This window comes from Echiichthys vipera (assembly GCF_963691815.1).
Source record: "Echiichthys vipera genome assembly, chromosome: 13".
NCBI classification, from domain to species: Eukaryota; Metazoa; Chordata; class Actinopteri; order Perciformes; family Trachinidae; genus Echiichthys; species Echiichthys vipera.
Genome location: NC_139838.1, coordinates 25,548,002 through 25,568,848, shown reverse-complemented (window position 1 = coordinate 25,568,848; position 20,847 = coordinate 25,548,002). Strand labels below are relative to the sequence as shown.

General features: G+C 43.6%; 1 protein-coding gene across 1 annotated transcript in view; it reads left to right on the top strand.

Moving 5' to 3' along the window:
• cica (capicua transcriptional repressor a) overlaps positions 1 to 20,847 on the top strand; it is a 48,975-nt gene that overhangs the window by 10,925 nt on the left and 17,203 nt on the right. The window contains exons 3-11 of the mRNA XM_083926109.1: positions 253 to 520; positions 8,931 to 9,062; positions 11,597 to 11,750; positions 15,917 to 16,016; positions 16,119 to 16,301; positions 16,658 to 16,784; positions 17,723 to 17,895; positions 19,761 to 19,893; positions 20,177 to 20,259. Of these exons, the coding sequence (XP_083782235.1) occupies positions 253 to 520; positions 8,931 to 9,062; positions 11,597 to 11,750; positions 15,917 to 16,016; positions 16,119 to 16,301; positions 16,658 to 16,784; positions 17,723 to 17,895; positions 19,761 to 19,893; positions 20,177 to 20,259 (1,353 nt within the window). The remainder of the gene's footprint in view (positions 1 to 252; positions 521 to 8,930; positions 9,063 to 11,596; positions 11,751 to 15,916; positions 16,017 to 16,118; positions 16,302 to 16,657; positions 16,785 to 17,722; positions 17,896 to 19,760; positions 19,894 to 20,176; positions 20,260 to 20,847) is intronic.

The window sequence follows — 20,847 nt, the reverse complement described above, 5'->3', positions numbered from 1 at the left end:
ATTTCATTTTTATTTATGAACGGTTGTTTCTAGGATTGGTTGACAGTGTAATTCATATATATGAATGTTAAATATTCTTTATAACGTTATTAATTTAAGAAAGCAGCCTCTGTGTACTTTTTCAGACTCATATTGGTGCAGAATTGGTGCACAATCCACATAGAAAAGGTCCCCTCTAGAACCGGTATCAGTCTCAAGACTATAACTTTATTGCATTATTATATATATACTTTTTTTGATGTCTCCCCCCAGTCTCTGACTCCAGCCATGGCAGGCCACGCTGCCCTGTCCAGCCCCTCCACGATGCCCACTTCGTCGGGCTCGACCCTGTCCTCCTCTGGTTCTGGAGGCAGGGAGCGGGAGAGGAAACCTGAAGGGCACCAGGACGCCTCTGGAGGGGGGCTGCCACAGCCTGTAGCCTGTCACCCTACTCCGACCGCCCTGCTGCCACTCATACTGCCAGCTGAGTCGCCTCACCCCGCTCCACGCAAACAGATCATCATGGGACGGCCGGGGACTGGTGAGTCAGGACGGGGAGAAGGAACGAGAGAGGGTCACGGCGCTGTGGCTTTGGCCTTTGTTCACGTCAGACACAAAGTTTGCTGAGCCACTTTTGTGCCGTAGTGTAGAGCAGGCAGGGATGTGCACGCTGAAGCGTATGTACTCTACTCTAGCCCAGTTATTCTCGCTTTCGTTCTCTCTGTAGAGTTACAGGAGTGTCATCAGAGTGCTACGGCTATGAGTCATTCACTTACTACTGTTTGCCTGCGTTGTAAGAAAGAAACCGTATTCAAAGGTTGTTGTTCCCCCCATTGATTTGCCTTTTTAGTGTTTTTATTGAGTTTTTTATTCGATTATTCATGAATATCTATTTGGCATGTGCGGTAAATCACAAACATTTGAGGAGAAATTTTTCTTTTAACGAAAAAATGAGTTTAAAAAAACAAACAAAACGAAGGGCCGTCCACTCTAAGAACTAGAACTCAAATGTAAAGCAAATCAAAACCCATCCGCATTTAAAGGGCATCACGTTCAAACCATACATAATAATATTGGCTCCAGCCCCCCGCGACCCCGACAGGGACAAGCGGTTGAAGATGAATGAATGAATGAAGTGTAGGTGAGAAAGGTGATTGGCTCCGGTGGGGCTCAGATGTGTGATTGACGGCGGGACAGCCATGAATGAATGAATGAATGAACTAGGATGATCTTTTATATTACCAGTGTTACACCGGCTACTGAAGTCTGTCTCAGTCTCTCTCTCTCCTCGCCCATATTCTTATTTATGAGAAAAATGAAACATAAAAGCTAAATCAAGTGCTTTATAAATGTTGTATATGCTGTTTTCAGACTACCTCTTTTATGTACGCCAATTAATGCACTTAGGAAACCCCATAGACGAGGGACATGCGGGGCTCCGACACAGCTGGAGCGTGCAGCGCGTGCTTGGCGCTGTTGTTTACAAAGCTGATCGTTCGGTGCATCAGTGTGGAAGCTCACATCGTTATAGTTCCTGGTTGATTGATTGATTGAAATTCTTTATTGTCATATGCACAAGGGTAGGAATACAAAAGTGCATCAGGACAAAAGGAGAACACAAAAAAGCCCAAGGGCTTATTTCCATTGTGGTCCCTTCGTAGTGTAGGCATTTGTAAGTGTGTGTGTGAGAGTGTGAGTGTGTGTCAAATGCAGTGTTTATGATAGCGTAGGAAGAAAATAAAACAACACAATTCAATCAAACACATACAAACATACACACATACACATACATGAGTTAAAACGATACCAATAAATACCACCATCTTGTGACTGATGTCTGATACTCAACTCACTAGAGATCCCATTGTCTTCAGATTGGTCGGTAACCCATTCCATAAAACTGCCACTGAATATAAAAAAGAGCCCTTTCCCAAGCAACCTTTAAATCTAAATACCACTAAATCAGAGGCACTTCTCCTTGTGGAGTAGCTGTGTGTGTTCAGTGGTGTGGACGACCCTTAACTCTTGGATTTTGGATAAAGACTTAGGGCGCACTCACACTGTCCTTCCGCACCGCGACCCCGTGCTTTAGGGTACTTGTCCCCCCTCCCTCTCCCCCCGCGCCCCAGCCCCGTTTGTACTCAAACTGCCAGGGCCTCGGCCAATACTTCTTGCTGTCCATACGTCATCATGCCGTAACACGTCACACGCATTGATCGCGTGTGTGTGGCTTTGTTTACAAATCTTTCCGTAGACCTCTGAGTTTTTGTGCGTCTTGTCGACTGTTTTTGAATATTTTCGTCGACCAAATCTGCAGTAAACACTCCACCTCCGCATCACACCAACGTGAACCTTTCACCGCCATTGTTGTTGTTGTTAAATGTCCGTGCATGGTCCCTCCTTCTTTTTTCTATGTCCGAACAGGCGCACATAACGCTACTGCCGTAGGGCTCGTGCTCGTGCTCGTACACGTGCGCACGCTCGTGCTCGTACATGTGCAAACGGCTCCGCTAAAGCCCACCTCTTTCAAGCGGGCGGCTGTCGGCTGTTATGCGCGGAACGGGTGCACTCACACTGCTTAAAGGTACTAGGCTTTAGCTGAAAAAACGGTTTTGGCCCGGGACAGAACGACAGTGTGAGTGCGCCCATAAACTGAATTCTGATCATTCTATGTCATACTGGCCAGGTGACGAGACGAGTGAAAGATGGATTAAAGGTGGTGCTGGATGTTTTGTGACGGAAATGCGAGATTTTCTGTGTGCTCTACAAACAAAATATGGAGTTACAGAACAGCGTTTGCAAGCTTAAGGGACCACAATAAATGGGGTTATTGGAAATACAGCATCCGTGCAGTTGGCGTACCTGTGAGCTTTGGTGTGCTAGGGATGTAGAGTATATATATATTACATTCCTCATTGCTTTAAATAAATCTAACCATCTGCTAACTCTCTAAAATACAAGGTGTACTGTAAATTTGAGGAGCACAGTGTTGTTTAAGGGAGGATGAAAAAGGGGGTGATGTTGCCTTATTTTTTGCACCATTTTTCTTTTAAAGGAAGCGTTTGGGGGGAAAAATCCGTTGTGAAAATGTTTCTGTCAGCTTTGTGTGCACTCTGTTGGATATAAGAACATCGGCCACTGAAGACAAATAGAGGTGTTTGGGTTAATCATATACTGTGTGCTTGTTTCCATGCCAACCATGCGATATTACAGCCAAAACTGCAAACAAAATGTTACTTTGAATATAGAAGGGGGGGGGGGGGGGGGGGGGGACAGTTTCCATTCGAAATGCAGGATTTCTCGTTTGGTGTCATTTTAGCAACAGCACTTTCTAAACGTGAGAACTGAAAGTGCGATGAATGCACAGGAATGTGTCTTAGTGCAGAGAGATATTGGCAATTTTTGCTCAGTTTCACAGTTCACACAGACGTCTGATGAAGCAAGAGGTCGTGTTCGAAGTCACACAGATAAAAAAGCAAAGTGCGTGTTTCAGTGTTTTTTAGGAAACATGGTTACAGCTACAGAAGCAGACTCATTAAGAGGATCTTTAAACTGTAACTCTCAGTATTCAGTATTTCATGACCCTTTTCTCATTAAATTATAATCCCTGGACTTCAAACAGTAAAGGTGACTTTAATTCAGAGTGAGACCTTTTTTCCTCTGAGGCATGAGGAAGATCAGAAAAGGTCTGATATAGCAGTCGCACAGTCAGCCACCCAGATCTGCTCCTCAGTGTGTGTAATTTGTGACTCAGTGTGTAGTGTCAGAGTCACGGAGTGTGCGTGTGCGTGTGCCAGGGGTGTCACCCTTTTCATACCTATGTGTGTGTCTGTGTGTGTAAGAGAGAGAGCGTCAAGGGGTGTTACACTGAGACTTTAAAAAGGCGAGGATATTGGCATGTCTAGACATGCAAGACTGAGTGCAGGAGTACAGAGAGCAACAAGGACATTCACACCTCCTCCTCCACCACACACACACACACACACACACACACACACACACACACACACACACACACACACACACACACACACACACACACACACACTGTGGAGACACACATTCATCGCGCTATTCCAGACAATCAACAACCTCAGACAGGGCATCAAGGGCAGGTCCAGCGTGATGTGAATATGCTTCATCACTCTCAGCAGAAGAAAAAAAGAGTGTGTTGTCATGGATACACTTTTTTCCACCAGTAGAATTAGCTCGGTAAAGCGCCGAGGCCTGAGCTGATTATCGGAGCCCGCTTTCATTCCCTCTCACATCCCTCGCACTGCTGCTAACAGCCACCTGCCTCTGTAGCGTTACGTTTCCTCCGACATACATTTTTAAAAACACCTAGAGCCACAGTGAGCCCGGAAACAAACACAGGCAGCAGGCTGCGGAGACCCCACGGCTGAGATCGCTCCTAAATATAGCCGGGCTCAAGTGCAGCTGCATTAGCATCACAAGTTTCATTACTGCTCTGTTGGAGTACATCTGCAGCCGTCAGTGAGGAGGAGATAAGTGCTCACATGTAGCCGGGGTCCCATCTTGTTACACAGCTCGGAAACTGTATTATTGCTTTTGCACCCACAGGAGAAATGATTCCCAATATCCCCCTGTGTGTGTGTGTAGTCATTGGACAGGTGGATATCTACAGTTGAGTGGTTTAATTAGCCACCTTAAAGCAGCTGTTCACCCCGTCAGGTGCACCGCTTTGTCACCGCTGTCTCTCGCTCGTCATCATCGCTGTCGGCGCTTCGAGTATACCAATAGCGACAGATGGTTACAGTATCTGCGCAGTGTTTCTGTCTGTGGTATTTTTCTCAGCTCCACGCTGTCAGTGCTTCCCTGGGATATTCATGCCTCGCCTCTCCAGGGTGTCAGCAGCTCCTCTGAGAGTTTGAAGAGTCTTTAGTTGGATTTGTTTCGCACCTTAAAGCAGTGGTTCCCGACACCCGCAGATCTGTCACATGAGCTCCCGTACCCCCTGATCGATTCCCAATGTAGGCTCCAAATGTGTGGGACTCTTAATTATATAAAAGTGGATGTTGTTTAGTGTTCCATGCAGATTTGGTCAGCAATCATACAGCTAATTTCAATTCAATTCAACTTTATTTACAGTGCAAATTCATGACAAAAGTTATCTCATGACACTTTACATACGGAGCAGGTAAAGACCACACTCTGTGACTTATTCATGGTTTAAATAGACCCAACACTTCCCCCATGAGTAGCAATCTTGTGCACACAGTGGCGATGAAAACCTTCCCTTTAACAGGCAGGAACGTCGAACAGACCCAGCTCTACGGAGGACGGACGTCTGTCTTGACCAGTTGGGGAGGAGGAAAAAGAAAAGACAGGCACAAAGACAAACAGAGAGACAGTCCCAGAGATGCAAGCAACCACATAAGTAACAGTAACTATAGTAATATCTAATAGGACTACTACTTGGAGTGAAGCTTAATGTTTCAAACATGGTGTATAGTGTATACGTTATGTTAAGCTATCTGCTCAAACTTCTGTGCTCGCTTGCTGACTAGTTTTCCTGCACTCTTACGTAACTGCACCATGTGGTGTTCAGGTGTTACAGCTGTAGAGTCCGCCCTGGAGACCACATCTTCTTTTCTTGTGTCTCGCACGTGTCTCGGTCTCAGTGGTCAAGTTGCTCCTGGCTGCTTATTCGGGATCAGTTGCACGGAACGTACAAGTGGCGATGCTGAAGATACAGCTATCTTGTTTGTAGCTCTATCTTAACTCCTTAAACACTACATTAGCATTATAGAAGCATTAGCATCTTGACTGGCCTTGGACTTAACTACAGCACTGCACTGAGTCTGATTCAGTGTTGTTAGTTTGTGTTACACGCTTCATTATTGTTGCGAATCATGTCGAAATTCTTTTTAAACTCCCAAATATCGACATCCTTTGTACTGCTGATGTGTCCTTGAGTAAGTCGTTACCTTTCTACAACCTTAAGAGCTGCCTCAGTTTATCTGAATTGGACCCACCTGTTGGCGATCAAATTATGAAGGAGGAAAAAAAGATATATAAATACTTTTGACAGTGCTATTTCAGGCCTTACGAAAGCAATTTCTGGTGTGTAAAACATTTGAATAAGCCTCACTTCCTCAGCAGAAGTTCCCCATGCACACAGCAACACAAACCGCCACTAAGTAGTAAGGAGTGCAAAGGTCAGCGCGGTGATAATAGTCATGAGACACCGGGGTCTGCAGTCAAAAGAGACGGTCTTGACCAGCGCGAGCAGTACATCTATATGTGATGTTTACGTTTTCTTCTTGCTCAGCAGTCTCTGGATCTCCATTTCAGATCAGCCACAGCCGGTGAATGGTTAGCTATAAATAGACCATTTTAATACTTTATTATGAAATTATTAATGGAAACTGGACATCGAAGTGCTGCAGCAGAGTTCACAGCGGGTTTGTTTCCACCAGGCTCGACCTGTATATGGAATACCGCAGTCAAGGGAGGAGCCGAGGGTGAAACATAAATGTACAGACACTTAGAATAAACTAATGCTAATAAAACCATGAACTATTCCAATGATTCCCAAAGTCTAAATGTCCAAAAATGTATTAGTGGGGACATTAGAGGTAACAGTGTGTTGAGGTTGTTACAGTATTACTAAGTTTGTCATAATAACAGAGGATTATTTGAAACAGTGGACGCATGTTGCGCCTTTTTCAACCCATGAAATGACGATTTATTTCGTCATGTGCGCCACGTCACGTGTGTGTGAGTGTGTGAGAGAGTTTATATGTTTGTGTGTGCTGGACGAACACTGTTTTTTGTAACATCTCATCTTGTGTTTTGTTACAGTACAGTCACATCCTTTAGCTTACGGCTCAAAAAACATGTTTAAGAAGATATGAAACCATGTGAAAATTTTATATTTTTTCCTTTAGAATTAGCGTGTTCGGTGTTTAATGTTTCTTGCGGTCAACGCAGTGTTGGTGGCTGTGTTGGTGGCTGTGTTGGTTGGTGGCAGTGTTGGTGGCTGTGTTGGTGGCTGTGTTGGTGGCTGTGTTGGTTGCAGTGTTGGTGGCAGTGTTGGTTGGTGGCAGTGTTGGTTGGTGGCAGTGTTGGTTGGTGGTAGTGTTGGTGGCAGTGTTGGTTGGTGGCAGTGTTGGTGGCAGTGTTGGTTGGTGGCAGTGTTGGTGGCGGTGTTGGTTGGTGGCAGTGTTGGTTGGTGGCAGTGTTGGTGGCAGTGTTGGTTGGTGGCAGTGTTGGTGGCAGGGTTGGTGGCAGTGTTGGTTGGTGGCAGTGTTGGTGGCAGTGTTGGTGGCAGTGTTGGTTGGTGGCAGTGTTGGTTGCAGTGTTGGTGGCAGTGTTGGTGGCAGTGTTGGTGGCAGTGTTGGTTGGTGGCAGTGTTGGTGGCAGTGTTGGTTGGTGGCAGTGTTGGTTGCAGTGTTGGTGGCAGTGTTGGTGGCAGTGTTGGTTGGTGGCAGTGTTGGTGGCAGTGTTGGTGGCAGTGTTGGTTGGTGGCAGTGTTGGTGGCAGTGTTGGTGGCAGTGTTGGTTGGTGGCAGTGTTGGTTGCAGTGTTGGTTGCAGTGTTGGTGGCAGTGTTGGTGGCAGTGTTGGTGGCAGTGTTGGTGGCAGTGTTGGTGGCAGTGTTGGTTTGTGGCAGTGTTGGTGGCAGTGTTGGTTGGTGGCAGTGTTGGTGGCAGTGTTGGTTGGTGGAGGTGTTGGTGGCACTGTTTGTTGCGGTATTGGTGGTGGTATTGGTGCCGTGTTGGTGGCGGTGTTGGTGGTGGTATTGGTGGAAGTGTTGGTGGTGGTGGTGGTGGCAGTGTTGGTGGCGGTGTTGGTGACGGTGTTGGTGGCAGTGTTGGTGGCGGTATTGTTGCGGCTTGGGCGACTGCCTTGAGGGAGGTGCATGTGCAAGATTTTGCAGACAGGTCTTGCATGGACTGTTTGGTTCGCTACAGGACCCAGACTTTCTGTTGGTAGAGACGTCTGTTTTTGGAGCCATAATAGGGCCGGGTGATCATTCGATATGATCGTTTACCATCATTCATTGGAATCGTATCGTGATGAAATCATATATCAAGACATCATGATGCACAGTCACATCACTTCAATTGATAATAACAAGCTGACTACATTTTTTTCCTGGAAATTCTGATTTGAAATATTTTGAGTTGTATTTTGCAAAAAAGTTCTCAATAAAAGAAGAAAATACTCAATATTTTTAATTTGTTACGTATTGAATTCACAAAGGACTAAACAAAAATAGGCTTTACTGTGTGATTATTTCATATAGACCAGAGAACATACCAAACTACTGTGACGTATATCGTTATTAAGATATGAAATGATCGATTAGTAACACGATAAATCTAATAACTAACACGTTTTAGACCTTTTGAAAGGCTGAAACATCTCTGGTGCGCCGTCTCTGCCCTCTGTCGTGTTTTCATTGACGCATAACAAACCCACGGTGCTGCGCCAGCGTCTGGGAGACATTTGTTGCTCAGCAGTGTCATAACAGTAGTGATAGAGATTGTTGTGTACAAATGAAACTTGTACTCTGCAGTGTTGCTCGTCTTGAAATGGTTCCCACTGCAGCGGTCTAGACAGCGAGTAGTCTGGATCCTCTGTGGATAAAAAGAACACGTTCCCCTGTCACATCACACCACCTGACCCCTCAACTCTCATTATCCTGTGTGCGTGTGTGTGTGTGTGTGTTGCAGAGGGGGGCGGTGTCGCAGGCTGAATACACAAGTCCATTCATGGTCTTTGGTTTCGGTGAAAGTGTAGGTTTTAGTGGCGCTTTAGCTCATCGCTGGCTGACGATCACGTAGGATTTCACATGCTGCCAGAGGGCAGAACGCTACCTTCTGTCTACAGCCCGTGATACTGAGACGGATAAACATGATGACATTTCACTTTCTCTCTCTCTCTCTCTCTCTCTCTCTCTCTCTCTCCCTCCGTGTTCCCACAGTTTGGACCAACGTGGAGCCTCGCTCGGTGCCAGTGTTCCCTTGGCATTCGCTCGTCCCTTTCCTGGAGCCCAGCCAATCAGGAGCGACTGCCCAACCTGCCGACGGCCAACAACTCGTCAATCAGAGCAAAGGTAGCAAACGCCTGCACTCCTTTTCTCTTATACCCACATATGTGTCATTTCATCTTATAGAGGAGGGAGGGGTTTAAGAGCTGGAACTAAATATATTTAATACATAACTAATTATATGATACAAGGCTTAAATGAATAAATAATAAGTCATTTAATACTTGCTTGTCACAAAGTAAATGAGACATTAAAGCATAAATATTACATTTATTTGTGTATTTATTTATATTTACTCACTCGTTTCTTCATTTACTTTTTTGTCAGTTTATTATTTATACATTAATTTATTTATTTTTAATTGTATTTATTTATATAAAGTTTCATTTACCCATAGTGTAAGTTGCTGCAGTGAAATAAATAAATCTGTCAAATTCATTCATTAAAAGTCAGGATAAATTAAAGTATATATTGATAAATAAATACATTTATAAATAGATAAATAAATATGTGAACATAATAAAAAAATACATTTATAAAAAGATAAATAAATATGTGAACATAATAAAAAATACATTTATAAAAAGATAAATAAATATGTGAACATAATAAATAAATACATTTATAAAAAGATAAATAAATATGTGAACATAATAAAAAAATACATTTATAAATAGATAAATAAATATGTGAACATAATAAAAAATACATTTATAAATAGATCAATAAATATGTGAACATAATAAATAAATACATTTATAAATAGATAAATAAATATGTGAACATAATAAAAAATACATTTATAAAAAGATAAATAAATATGTGAACATAATAAAAAATACATTCATAAAAAGATAAATAAATATGTGAACATAATAAAAAATACATTCATAAAAAGATAAATAAATATGTGAACATAATAAAAAATACATTCATAAAAAGATAAATAAATATGTGAACATAATAAATAAATACATTTATAAAAAGATAAATAAATATGTGAACATAATAAAAAAATACATTTATAAATAGATAAATAAATATGTGAACATAATAAATAAACACATTTATAAATAGATCAATAAATATTTGAACACAGTAAATAAATAGATAAATATACAAATCTGTAAATATATTAAGATATGTGTAAATAAATAAATGAATAAATAAATAGATTCACAAATAAAACATTTATTTATTTAATATCTCATTTCATTTTGATTATTGAATTTCTGGTGACAATTAACTTAGGAAATTAATTATTATTATTTATTATTTATTCATCTTTTTAAGCATTTTTATTATATAATGATATATTTTTTAATCATTGAAGTATATAATCATTTAATCACCAAAATAGTTTTGTATTTATATATTTAGTTTCAGCCCATACTAACCAAGTATGATGACCGTAACTGGGAACAGTGTGCAAGACCGTGTTTCTGCCAAAACACTCAAGTACAAACGTTGGCCGGACGCAGCAGCAGCCGAGTCACAGTTTCCCAAAACAGTTGCTGCAAATCAGCACAGTTGGTGTTCACACCAACATAGTTCCAGCAACATTGTTGATAACACCGTTTGCTGACGAGAGTGTTAAAATTTATTCAGAGACGTATTCTGACTGTGGGAGTGGTCAGTCATCTTCCAAAGAGCTTCAGTAGAACTCAAGGGAGCACTCACACTGTCCGTCCGTACCGTGCCCCGTGCTTTGGGGTACTTGCCCCCCCCTCCCTCTTCCCCCCGTGGCCCAGGCCCGTTTGTACTCACACTACCTGGGCCTCGGCGAATGCTTCTTGCTGCCTATACGTCATCACGCCGTAACACGTCACACTCATTGATGACGTCATCGCAATGCGTCGCTTTGTTCTCAAATCTTTCCGTAGACCTCAGAGTTTTTGTGCGTTTTGTCGACTGTTTTTGAATCTTTTCATCGACCAAATCTGCAGTAAACACTCCACCTCTGCATCACACCAACGTGAACCTTTCGCCGCCATTGTTTTAAATGTCCGCGCATGGTCCCAACAGGCGCACATAAATGACCTCAGAGCCACCGTAGGCCTCGTGCTCGTCCTTGTACACGTGGGCACGCTCGTCCTCGTACACGTGGGCACGCTCGTCCTCGTACACGTGGGCACGCTCGTCCTCGTACACGTGGGCACGCTCGTCCTCGTACACGTGGGCACGCTCGTCCTCGTACATGTGCAAACGCGCTTTACAAACGCCCACCTCTCCCAAACGAACTAGACTTTAGCCGTGAAAGGTGTTTTGTACGGATGGACAGTGTGAGTGCGCCCTAAGTTACATTCACTAAACCTGTCCGGTAAAGTTTCCTTATAGTAAACAGCTTTCTTCTTACTACTGCAACAGATAAGGAAAGAAGTTTTGCACATTAATGAGAAGAAAAGGAATCATTTGTAATATTCTCTTTGTATTTTTTGTTTGCAGAATAACATTTTCTTCCGTGCAGAGTTTTGATAATACATGAAATATGTATTTTTTACTCCGCTTAATTGTATCTGAATTTAAAGATACATCCTCAAACGTTACAGTTTCACAAAACGTTTCACTAACTAAGCATATGAATGGTTTTTATTTTTCAGAGCCTCGCTGTGGTGTGGCCCTGGTGAGCGACGGTCGGACCGGCCCTCCAGACCTAGAGAGGGGATCGCCGTCACGCCCTCCCCCGACCAATGACAATCCTCCTGCAGACAGGGGCGGGGCCGACAGCGAGACAGAGAGCGATACAGACGACCCGTAAGTTCATTTTAAATAAATGATTGAATATGGAGAATGAGCAGAACACCGCCATCTAGTGTCTCAAGATCGTAGTCGCAACAACAAAACATAATTCCAGCAGTCAGGTTGCCAGGTTCGTTGCCGAGTGTGTCAGCGACCAGTCTGCTGCATGTCAAGTGATGAGTCATACAGGGTAACGACTAATTTAGACTAATCAATTAATTTTACAACAGTATTTAACGTTAGCCAGTCTTCAAGTCTTTGAGTGGTGTGTAATCGATGAGCTAGCTCTCAACTCAAAATGATTCCTTGTTTCTGTAGCAACAACAGACAAACCTGGCAACCCGCAACGCCAAACGCTATTAGCTGCTACAATGTAAACAGAACGTGACAGAAAACAATTTAAATATTAATTCAGACTAAATATATTTTTTGTGGAGAAGCAATACTTTCATTCTGTACCCCCTAACACGCCCCGTGGGTGTATTATTTAAATATATATATATAAAGCTTTTAATAAAGACTCTACATATTCAACCTTTGACGTAGCAGAATAGAGCCGAGCAGTGCATTTAGCTTTTTATGTTGTCAGAGTCTTGCAACAGCTCCGGATGGTTGTTTATGACTGTTAAATGTTACTGTTTCTGTAGTCACTGAAGGGTTAATGTGCGTCATGTCCTGCCTCCTGCACGCTCTACCCCGGCGCCACCCCTCGCCTAAACAAAACAGTACAGAGTATTTCCAGTAAGTGCGAACAGATAATCTCCTGTTTCATGCTACATGTGAGAAGGAGACACTCTGGATGATACTCCTGACATTATCCAGGGTTCATATGTGAAAGGGCCTGAAGGGTACCCTCTGCCTACACGCGCTGAGATCTGCCTGCTTGATAATAATAATAATACAATAGTGTCGTCGAGCAAGTTTAGTGAGCTCACCTTCTGTCCTTTAAAAAGTTTCGGGGCCACATTTAAATGTAACCTCATTTTGAGCAAAACACCGTATACGTCGTGCTTCCTTTCTGCGACTTTCTGCGGGTATGACTCAGCAGAAGACAGATAGTAACTGTAGATGATTCGACGACACAGTTTGTCTGTGCAGTAAGAATCACAGACTTTAAAACTCTCAAGGACGCCGCGCTCACAACAGGTGCACCGAAGAACCACCTCTGACAGCGAAATTCAAAGGAAACAAACAAACAACTTCTCTTCTAGCAGCTGCATCGGCGCGCGTCTGGCAGGAGTTGCACAGTCTGTGCCTGTTCGTTCAGCTCGGTCTCGGGCTGCGTCTCTGCGTCTGGCTGGGTTATTGCTCTTTCAGAGTGACTCAGACAGGCTGCGCGGCTGTCTGGCTGGTAGCGTGGTTATGAATGCTTCAGGGTCACCGTGCTCACAAAGGCCGCCATCGCCAAAAGAAGTGCTTCAGCAATCTCTCAGTGTTGCAGTGAGATACACCTGTTGTCTCGCCTCATCTCAATGGAGAGACTGATGGCATTGATAAAAATAAAGTTTACTTATTTAACAAGATTTGAGCTCCTTTTACGACCTATTTTACCCAAACACCTTCACTGTAACTGTGCCCGCAGACACATACAAATATAAGCAAGATAAACATTTACTCTATATTTATTTATTTATTATTTACAGCTTCTTATCTGTCCGTTCTGAATCTGTCACCTTTTTCTTAACGCACATACTGACAAACTGAAACATCCCCCTGTGTACTTCTATTTTATTCTATTTTATTGTTGTTCATATTTTGTATTTTATATTTTATCTTATTTTTAGTACTCCTGATTGCTCTGTACCGCTGCTACGATGACCTAATTTCCCCTCGGGGATTAATAAGGTTATCTATCTATCTATCTATCTATCTATCTATCTATCTATCTATCTAATATGTTTTCTAACTTCATGGACGTGTGTTTGTGTTCCTCATTTTGCTTTCAAGATTCAAGATTCATGAAGCTTTATTTAACCCGAGGGAAATGATTGTGCAACAGTTTCAGTACAAAGATGGGAAAGGGTCAGAGTGACAATTAGCATAAAAACATCAATCAAATTAAAATAAAGCTAACATACAATAAATCAAACAATAACTAAATGTGACAGAGTGCAACAGACATTGTGGTTAAACGCAGGTTTATACAATATACAACGATACGCAGCGTGCACTTTAGCAGCATACTGAAATAATATTTCTGGTTATGTCACCTCTGCTGCTTTATGTGTTTCATGTATATAATAAAAACGCTTTTGTGAAACTAGACAAGAAGGCAAAAAGGCGGCACATTGGTGTAGTCACGACTGGACACTGAGCTCAGCCTCTCACAGCTGAGAGGTGCAGACGTCGTGTCTTCAGGCTCAAACTTTCTAAAGACGTTTCTAACGGTCACAATGAAAGCAACGGTATTCTCTTCCCAGTCGTTTCAAGAATGCGCGGATCCAGGTTTATTAGTTTGGTTAATGGACCTTTCTAGTCTTCTGACTACTCAAGGTGCGTTCACAGTGTTTGTCACATTCACCCATTCACACAGACATTCACACTGATGGCAGTGGACATCTACAGACCATCTAATCTAACCATTCACAGCACATTTACACACCCATGCACAGCACAGGGAGCAATTCGGGGTTAAGTGTCTTGCTCAAGGACACTTCGACATGTGGGCCGGGGGAGCTGGGGATCGAACCCCCGATCGGAGGACGACCCACTCTTACACTGAGCCACAGTCGCCCATATTTTGACTAATAGGTAGCTGAATGTATTTTCACACTTTTTTTGTTTTTTACAGAGAGTGAAATTAAATCAATTGCAGAATATAAGCAATCGATTTCAAAATCTGAGCATTGCATCACATTACATTCATTTAGCTGACGTTTTTAAATCCAAAGTGGTTTATAATAAGTGCATTCATGCCAATCTTGTAAATGAAAATGATCAGATAAGCAAAAAGTGTTTCATTTCCTTTATGATATTTTCTTTCGTAGGCAAAGTGAGGGATGAGAAAACAAGTGTTATACATGTGATGTGATCAGTTCAGTCGTCTTTATTAACTACATTTGTTGTTCTACTAGACACTGGTGTTTGCATGACTACTACGACAGTCTTTAATTCTGAATTTATCAAGTTCTTTCTTATCTTCACTGATTTATTTGCTACAGTTTTGCTTTATTGCTGATTTCTGGTGTTTGTGGTGTTTGTGAATTCCTGGATATTAAATGTTCACCTGCGGTGGTCCCACTCATGTTTGCTGAAGCGCAGGGTTCGTACGGGTGCCGGAAACACTTGAACTTTAATGTGGTGTTTTCAGAAAGTGCTTGAAAGTGCTTGAAATGAAGGTTATATAGGATGCAAAGTCAAACAGGTGACACATTTTGAAACGTGAAACATTGCTGTGCTCTAACTCGTCGCCCTTCTGTAGACTGCTGTCACAAAACATCCTTTTTGGTCCTCATCATAACATTTAATTTAATGTGATGAAGAAGTGGAAACATCAGTGTACTGTATGAACTGTACGTACTCTTAATAAATATGCCATTCACTGCCGCTGTAAGGGGCTGGACAAGCTTGGTAGATGCACCTTGAAATGCTGGAAAAGTGCTCTGGAGAAACCCTTTGAAGCGGCACGTTTGACACGAATGATAGTTCTGGATTACTCATCTGACGTGTTATTGTGTAATTAATCTTTCTTTGTTAAACAAAGCACACTGAGGTTATGTCCCATGACAGTTACCATGAACACGGCCACAGCCTTTAAATGTTGAAACACAGCGAGATAACTTTCCTGCTCCAGCTTCCAGGCCGTGGTCCCGAGGCTCAGGGGGGACTTTGGTGTTCTTAACTTTGGGTGTTGAGGAGCTGCAGCATTTATTCAGAGACAAACTGAAACCCACGCGGTTCATTTACTTCCACTACACGACTTTACTCTTAATTTCTTCCCTGCTCTGATCCCCGACACCTGTTTGCTCTGAGATAATAAGCATTATTCATGTTCTCTGTTTGACCGTCTGCAAGGATGTGAAACGTAAAAAAAACACTTGGAAAACAGACGAAATGAAGTAGATCCACACTCTTTCACTCAGTCTCTTCATAAAAGATGAGAAAAGTCCCCGCAAGGAGGAATTTCCTGGACTTCTCCTCTCCTGTGGACTCACAGTTTCACTTGTTCTCTGTGAATGCAGGTTCTCCCCGGGTGTGGCCAACGATGCGGCGCCCTCCTCTGGCCCCATGAAGAGACGCACACAGTCCCTCAGCGCCCTTCCTAAGGACGGAGACAGGAAGGTCAGTTCACCATGCGGACAGACTGTGAATCGGTTGCAGAGAAACAGAGACGGGTTAATGCTTTTCATAAAACTAAACTGTCCACTTCCGAACCCCAACCAGAGGGAGAAGGACCACATCCGCCGACCCATGAATGCATTCATGATCTTCAGTAAACGCCACCGGGCCCTGGTGCACCAGCGACATCCCAACCAAGACAACCGGACAGTGAGCAAGATCCTGGGGGAGTGGTGGTACGCTCTGGGGCCCAACGAGAAGCAGCAGTACCACGATCTGGCCTTCCAGGTAAAAAATGCGTGTGTGTGTGTGTGCGTGTGTGTGTGTGCGTGTGTGTGTGTGTGTGCGTGTGTGTGTGTGTGTGTGTGTGTGTGTGTGTGTGTGTGTGTGTGTGTGTGTGTGCGTGTGTCTCTCTCTGTGTGTGTGTGTGTGTGTGTGTCTCTGTGTGTGTGTGAGCTTTTAATTCTGTGCTCTAAACAGCCAGATACAGCAGCTTGTTCAGAGTTAGGTGATGAAAAACAGGCAAATGACTGAACCACAACTGCAACAACCCTCTTCTCCTTCTCCTCTTCCTCCTCCTCTTCCTCCTCCTCCTCTTCCTCCTCCTCCTCTTCCTCCTCTTCCTCCTCCTCTTCCTCCTCCAGGTGAAAGAGGCCCACTTCAGAGCTCACCCAGACTGGAAGTGGTGCAACAAGGACCGCAGGAAGTCGCTGTCGGAGGGCCGTGGGACGCCGAAGGAGGCACGGGAGAGGAGCATGTCAGAGAGCATAGGTGTGTGTGTTGATTAGCATTTATCAGCATTTCCCGACCAACGTACAAACAAACAGCAAAGACTGCAGTTCCTTGAATGGCCACACTCCTCATAGACCCCCATGTTAAAATGTCCAACTTTACAGCAGAGATAAACATGTTTCCTATAGAGCTGCAACCATTCGTCGGTTAATTAATTAGTTTTCAATTATTAAATTAATCCCCAACTGTTTTAAATAATTGATTAATCATTTTGAGTAATTTTATAAGGAAAAAATGGCAAAGTTCCCTGACTTCAGCTTCTTAAATGTGAATATTTCTTTGTTTTCTTTCCTCCTCAATGACAGTGAACTGAATATGTTTGAGTTGTGGACAAAAACAAGACATTTGAGGACGAAATCTTAGGCTTTAGGAAACACTGATGGACATTTTATAAACCAAACAAGTAATCGATTAAATTAGAAGCGACAATGAACGTAATTGTTAGTTGCAGCCCGAGTTTATAGCCTGGTACAAAAATCTGTGTTGTGTCTATTTAATTTCCCTGTTCATGACAACTGTAAGGAGGTGAATTATTATATAACTCACCCGTTGAAGTCATATTAAAGCTTAAAGTCTGATTAATGTGGGGCGTACCACTTTGGGTGACAGGGGGGTGCCGTCACGGAGACTACGTTCATATTTTACCTGCGTCATTTTAAATATTCAAAATGCTTTTCACAAGGTAAAATGTATAAATCAGTGAATCATGTTCTGCTTTGAGTCTTTTGTCTGTTTTAGATCCTGCAGTCGCTTAAAATACATTCAGTCATATTCAAGCATTGTGTGACTGAATGTAAGGTAATTATAGAAAACACTCTTAGTCAAAGCGTCCGTGTGGATTTGATAGAACTGGTTTGATTGATCTATTCCATGATGATGTTCTTTTCTCTGATCAGTCTCGCTCTTCTCCTCTCTAGACGCCCATCCCGAGTCTCAGGTGTTGGAGGGGAAGGTAGGAGGCCCGGTCTGGCCGGGGGGATCGGAGCGTCGAGGGGGGGTGTTTGTCGGGCAGCACCCCCGTCCCCGAGCCTTTTCCCAAAGCGCCGTGCACACCCTGGAGCAGAGGGAGAGAGAGAGAGACCTGGAGAAGGTGGGCGGCTGTTGATCTGTAGCTCAAAGGCAGCGGACAGACTCGGGAGGTTTAAGAATGTGAAGCGAACTGTTTGAGATCAGCTTCTCGTTTCATGTTAAAGCTGGAGAACATTTAAATCATGCACTTTCAGTTAAGTCAAGAAGCACTTTAAACGGATTTGTCGCGTCCAAGAGAATAAATTAATCAAATAGAAATGCTGAAAATAAAAGCAACAGACTGAAGTAATTGTAAAAAGTGCTTGTGTGTATGTGAGCGCCTACGCACCGACGAGCGCGTGTGTATTTATAGACGGCAGACGTGTGTCCTTCACACTGCGACGCACGTTGGTTGAACTCCACGAATGAAAGCATGCAGTTTAAAAAACGTTCAGACGGACTCGCTGGGTTCTTTGTGTGAGGGCTGGAGTTGTTGCTGCTGAAAGCTCTGGGGGAGTTCAGCCTCCAACTTCAAAGGGTTCACTTTCTACTTTTTTTAGCGTCTTTGAACACACTGTGGTGTTTGCTGCTTCGCTCCTAATCACAGAGGGAGAGGCCTGCATGTGAGCTCTTTTGTTTCGAAGGCATTTACGCTGTCGGCAAGGTCGTATACTTGTATACTTGGCTTTGGTAAAAGCGATATTACTTCTGTTTGAAGTGTTGTTCTGCAGGACTTCTATTCAACTTAAGTGCAAAAAGCGTTCAAATTGAAAGCTTTGGATAGTGTGTTTAAAGAGTGGACGACAAAAAGAACGACTGCATTTTTTACTGTTACTGAAAACAGAGACCTCACAGAGCTTGAGCTCAGCTGCCAGGGTTCCCATCCACAGTATTCGAGTCCTGCATCTCCTACAAAATCCACCTCCTCACCTGCAAAGCACCTCCGGTCTGCAAGACCAGTATTCAAAGCTATCGAAGTGACGTCCACGCTCCCTCCAAACAATCGCAACACTATCACAGCTGTCGATCGTGACGTTTCAGCTATTTTTGGGAGGGGGGGGGGGGGATTGGATGAGGCTTAGAAAAAGATACCTCAGCACTGTGGTTTGAATAAGTTTAAAGAAGGAAAGCACTGTTGCATGAGCCTGTGAATGTTCTCATTCGTCCAGGTCATCGTTATCCTCAAAGCAATTTCAGTCAAAAACAACTGGACTGGTTATTTGTCTAGGAAGACGTTTCACCTCTCATCCAAGAGGCTTCATCAGTTCATGTACGCATCTGACCAGGCTGGGACTGGACCAGGACCAGGACCAGAACCAGGCTGGGACTGGTCCAACTAACTGGTGTGGAGATCCAGGTATTTAACCTCTCACAAGGCCGATGATGTCACTGACACCCTTTGTGCTCTAAGTGCCCACGCCCGTCGTTAGAGTGACAGTCGTTGGTGGGAAGTTGGTTTGGACTTCGTTAGTGCTCTATTGAGTCTGAACGACAGTCGTTGGGGTCACCCGGGCCATGTGTGAACAGTTGTCCTTTGAGGTTAGATTGTTGAATCTCCTGGGAAGGGATGATAGGGCGGCAATGCTTATCTCCAATTTACAATGCCGCCCTTTCATCCCTTCCCAGGAGATTCAACAATCTAACCTCAAAGGACCAGTAGTAGTAGTAGTAGTAGTAGTTGGACCAGTCCCAGCCTGGTCAGATGCGTACATGAACTGATGAAGCCTCTTGGATGAGAGGTGAAACGTCTTCCTAGACAAACAACCAGTCCAGTTGTTTTTGACTGAAATTGCTTTGAGGATGACTAGCTGTAAACTATAACCTCCTTTATTCAGTTTAACTTTCAATGTAATGTTTTTGTTTTACTCGTGTGTATAAAAGCAACAAAGACTAAAGTAGATTAAAGAGAATAGTAAAACTATAAAACCTGGCCCTCTTTTCTGTCAGGAGGACGGGGCGAGCTTGTTCCGCCACCACCAGCCGCCTCAGACCCTGTACCAGGGCGCGGCCAGCGAGGACGTGACCAGCGACGAAGAGCGCATGGTCATCTGTGAGGAAGAGGGGGACGATGATGTCATGGGTGAGTCAGATGATAGCGGTGGTTAGAGAGACTGTTGCGTCACCACGAAGTCATAGTTTCAGTTCCCGTAACGATCTTTAAAAAAAGACCCTGGACATCAGCGTTCTTAGAAAGAACGAGGATGCATCTGCGTCGTCTGGTGAGCTTCAGCCACAGACCGCGGGTTGCTAGTGAATATATTTACTATTTATTATTATTCACAGTGACACTGGTGGTGAAGGAACTGATTCAGGGAGCAGTTGAAAGTATTGTCTGTGTTCTCCCCCCCCCCCCTCCCCCCCAGAGGATTCCTGTCCTGAAGGCTCCATCGACCTCAAGTGTAAAGAGCGAGTGACGGACAGCGATGAGGACGAACCAGACGGACAGGTAGCTGCAGCGATCATTACTCTCCACAGTGGACTTCACTATGAGCGAGATTTTAAAAGCAAAAGGTCTCATATTGTAATACTGTCAGCACTGTGAAAGTATCAAAACACTCAATCCGCAGAGAAATGCAAACCACCTGTTTTCAGACACTTTAAACGAGCCGTCAGGACTTTTTTTGCACAGTTGTGACGTCACGACTATACTGCATAAAGGTAGAAAGTGCTGCTGCTACAGTGCTGTTACGTTGAGAGTAGCAGGTCAGATGCTGGATACGTTATTAGAGATCCCACGGGCGTATGTGCACGCTACACACTATCAGGAGGGAGCCGCTGTTCATTCAGGAGCTGCCGGTGCAAAATATTGTCAATAAAGGAGAAAAGTGGACACAAGAGTGGGAAAAATGACCAAGAATTTAGTTAAAAAACTGAGACATATCACTGAAATTTCATTTAATTTAATATTCAGAACAAGAGTTATTTCGCATGTGCAGATATGGTGGAGCAAAAGCTTCCTGAGCACAGACTGAAGGCACTCGTCCTCCGTGTGTGTGCGTGCGTGCGTGCGTGCGTGCGCGCCCGTGCATGCGTG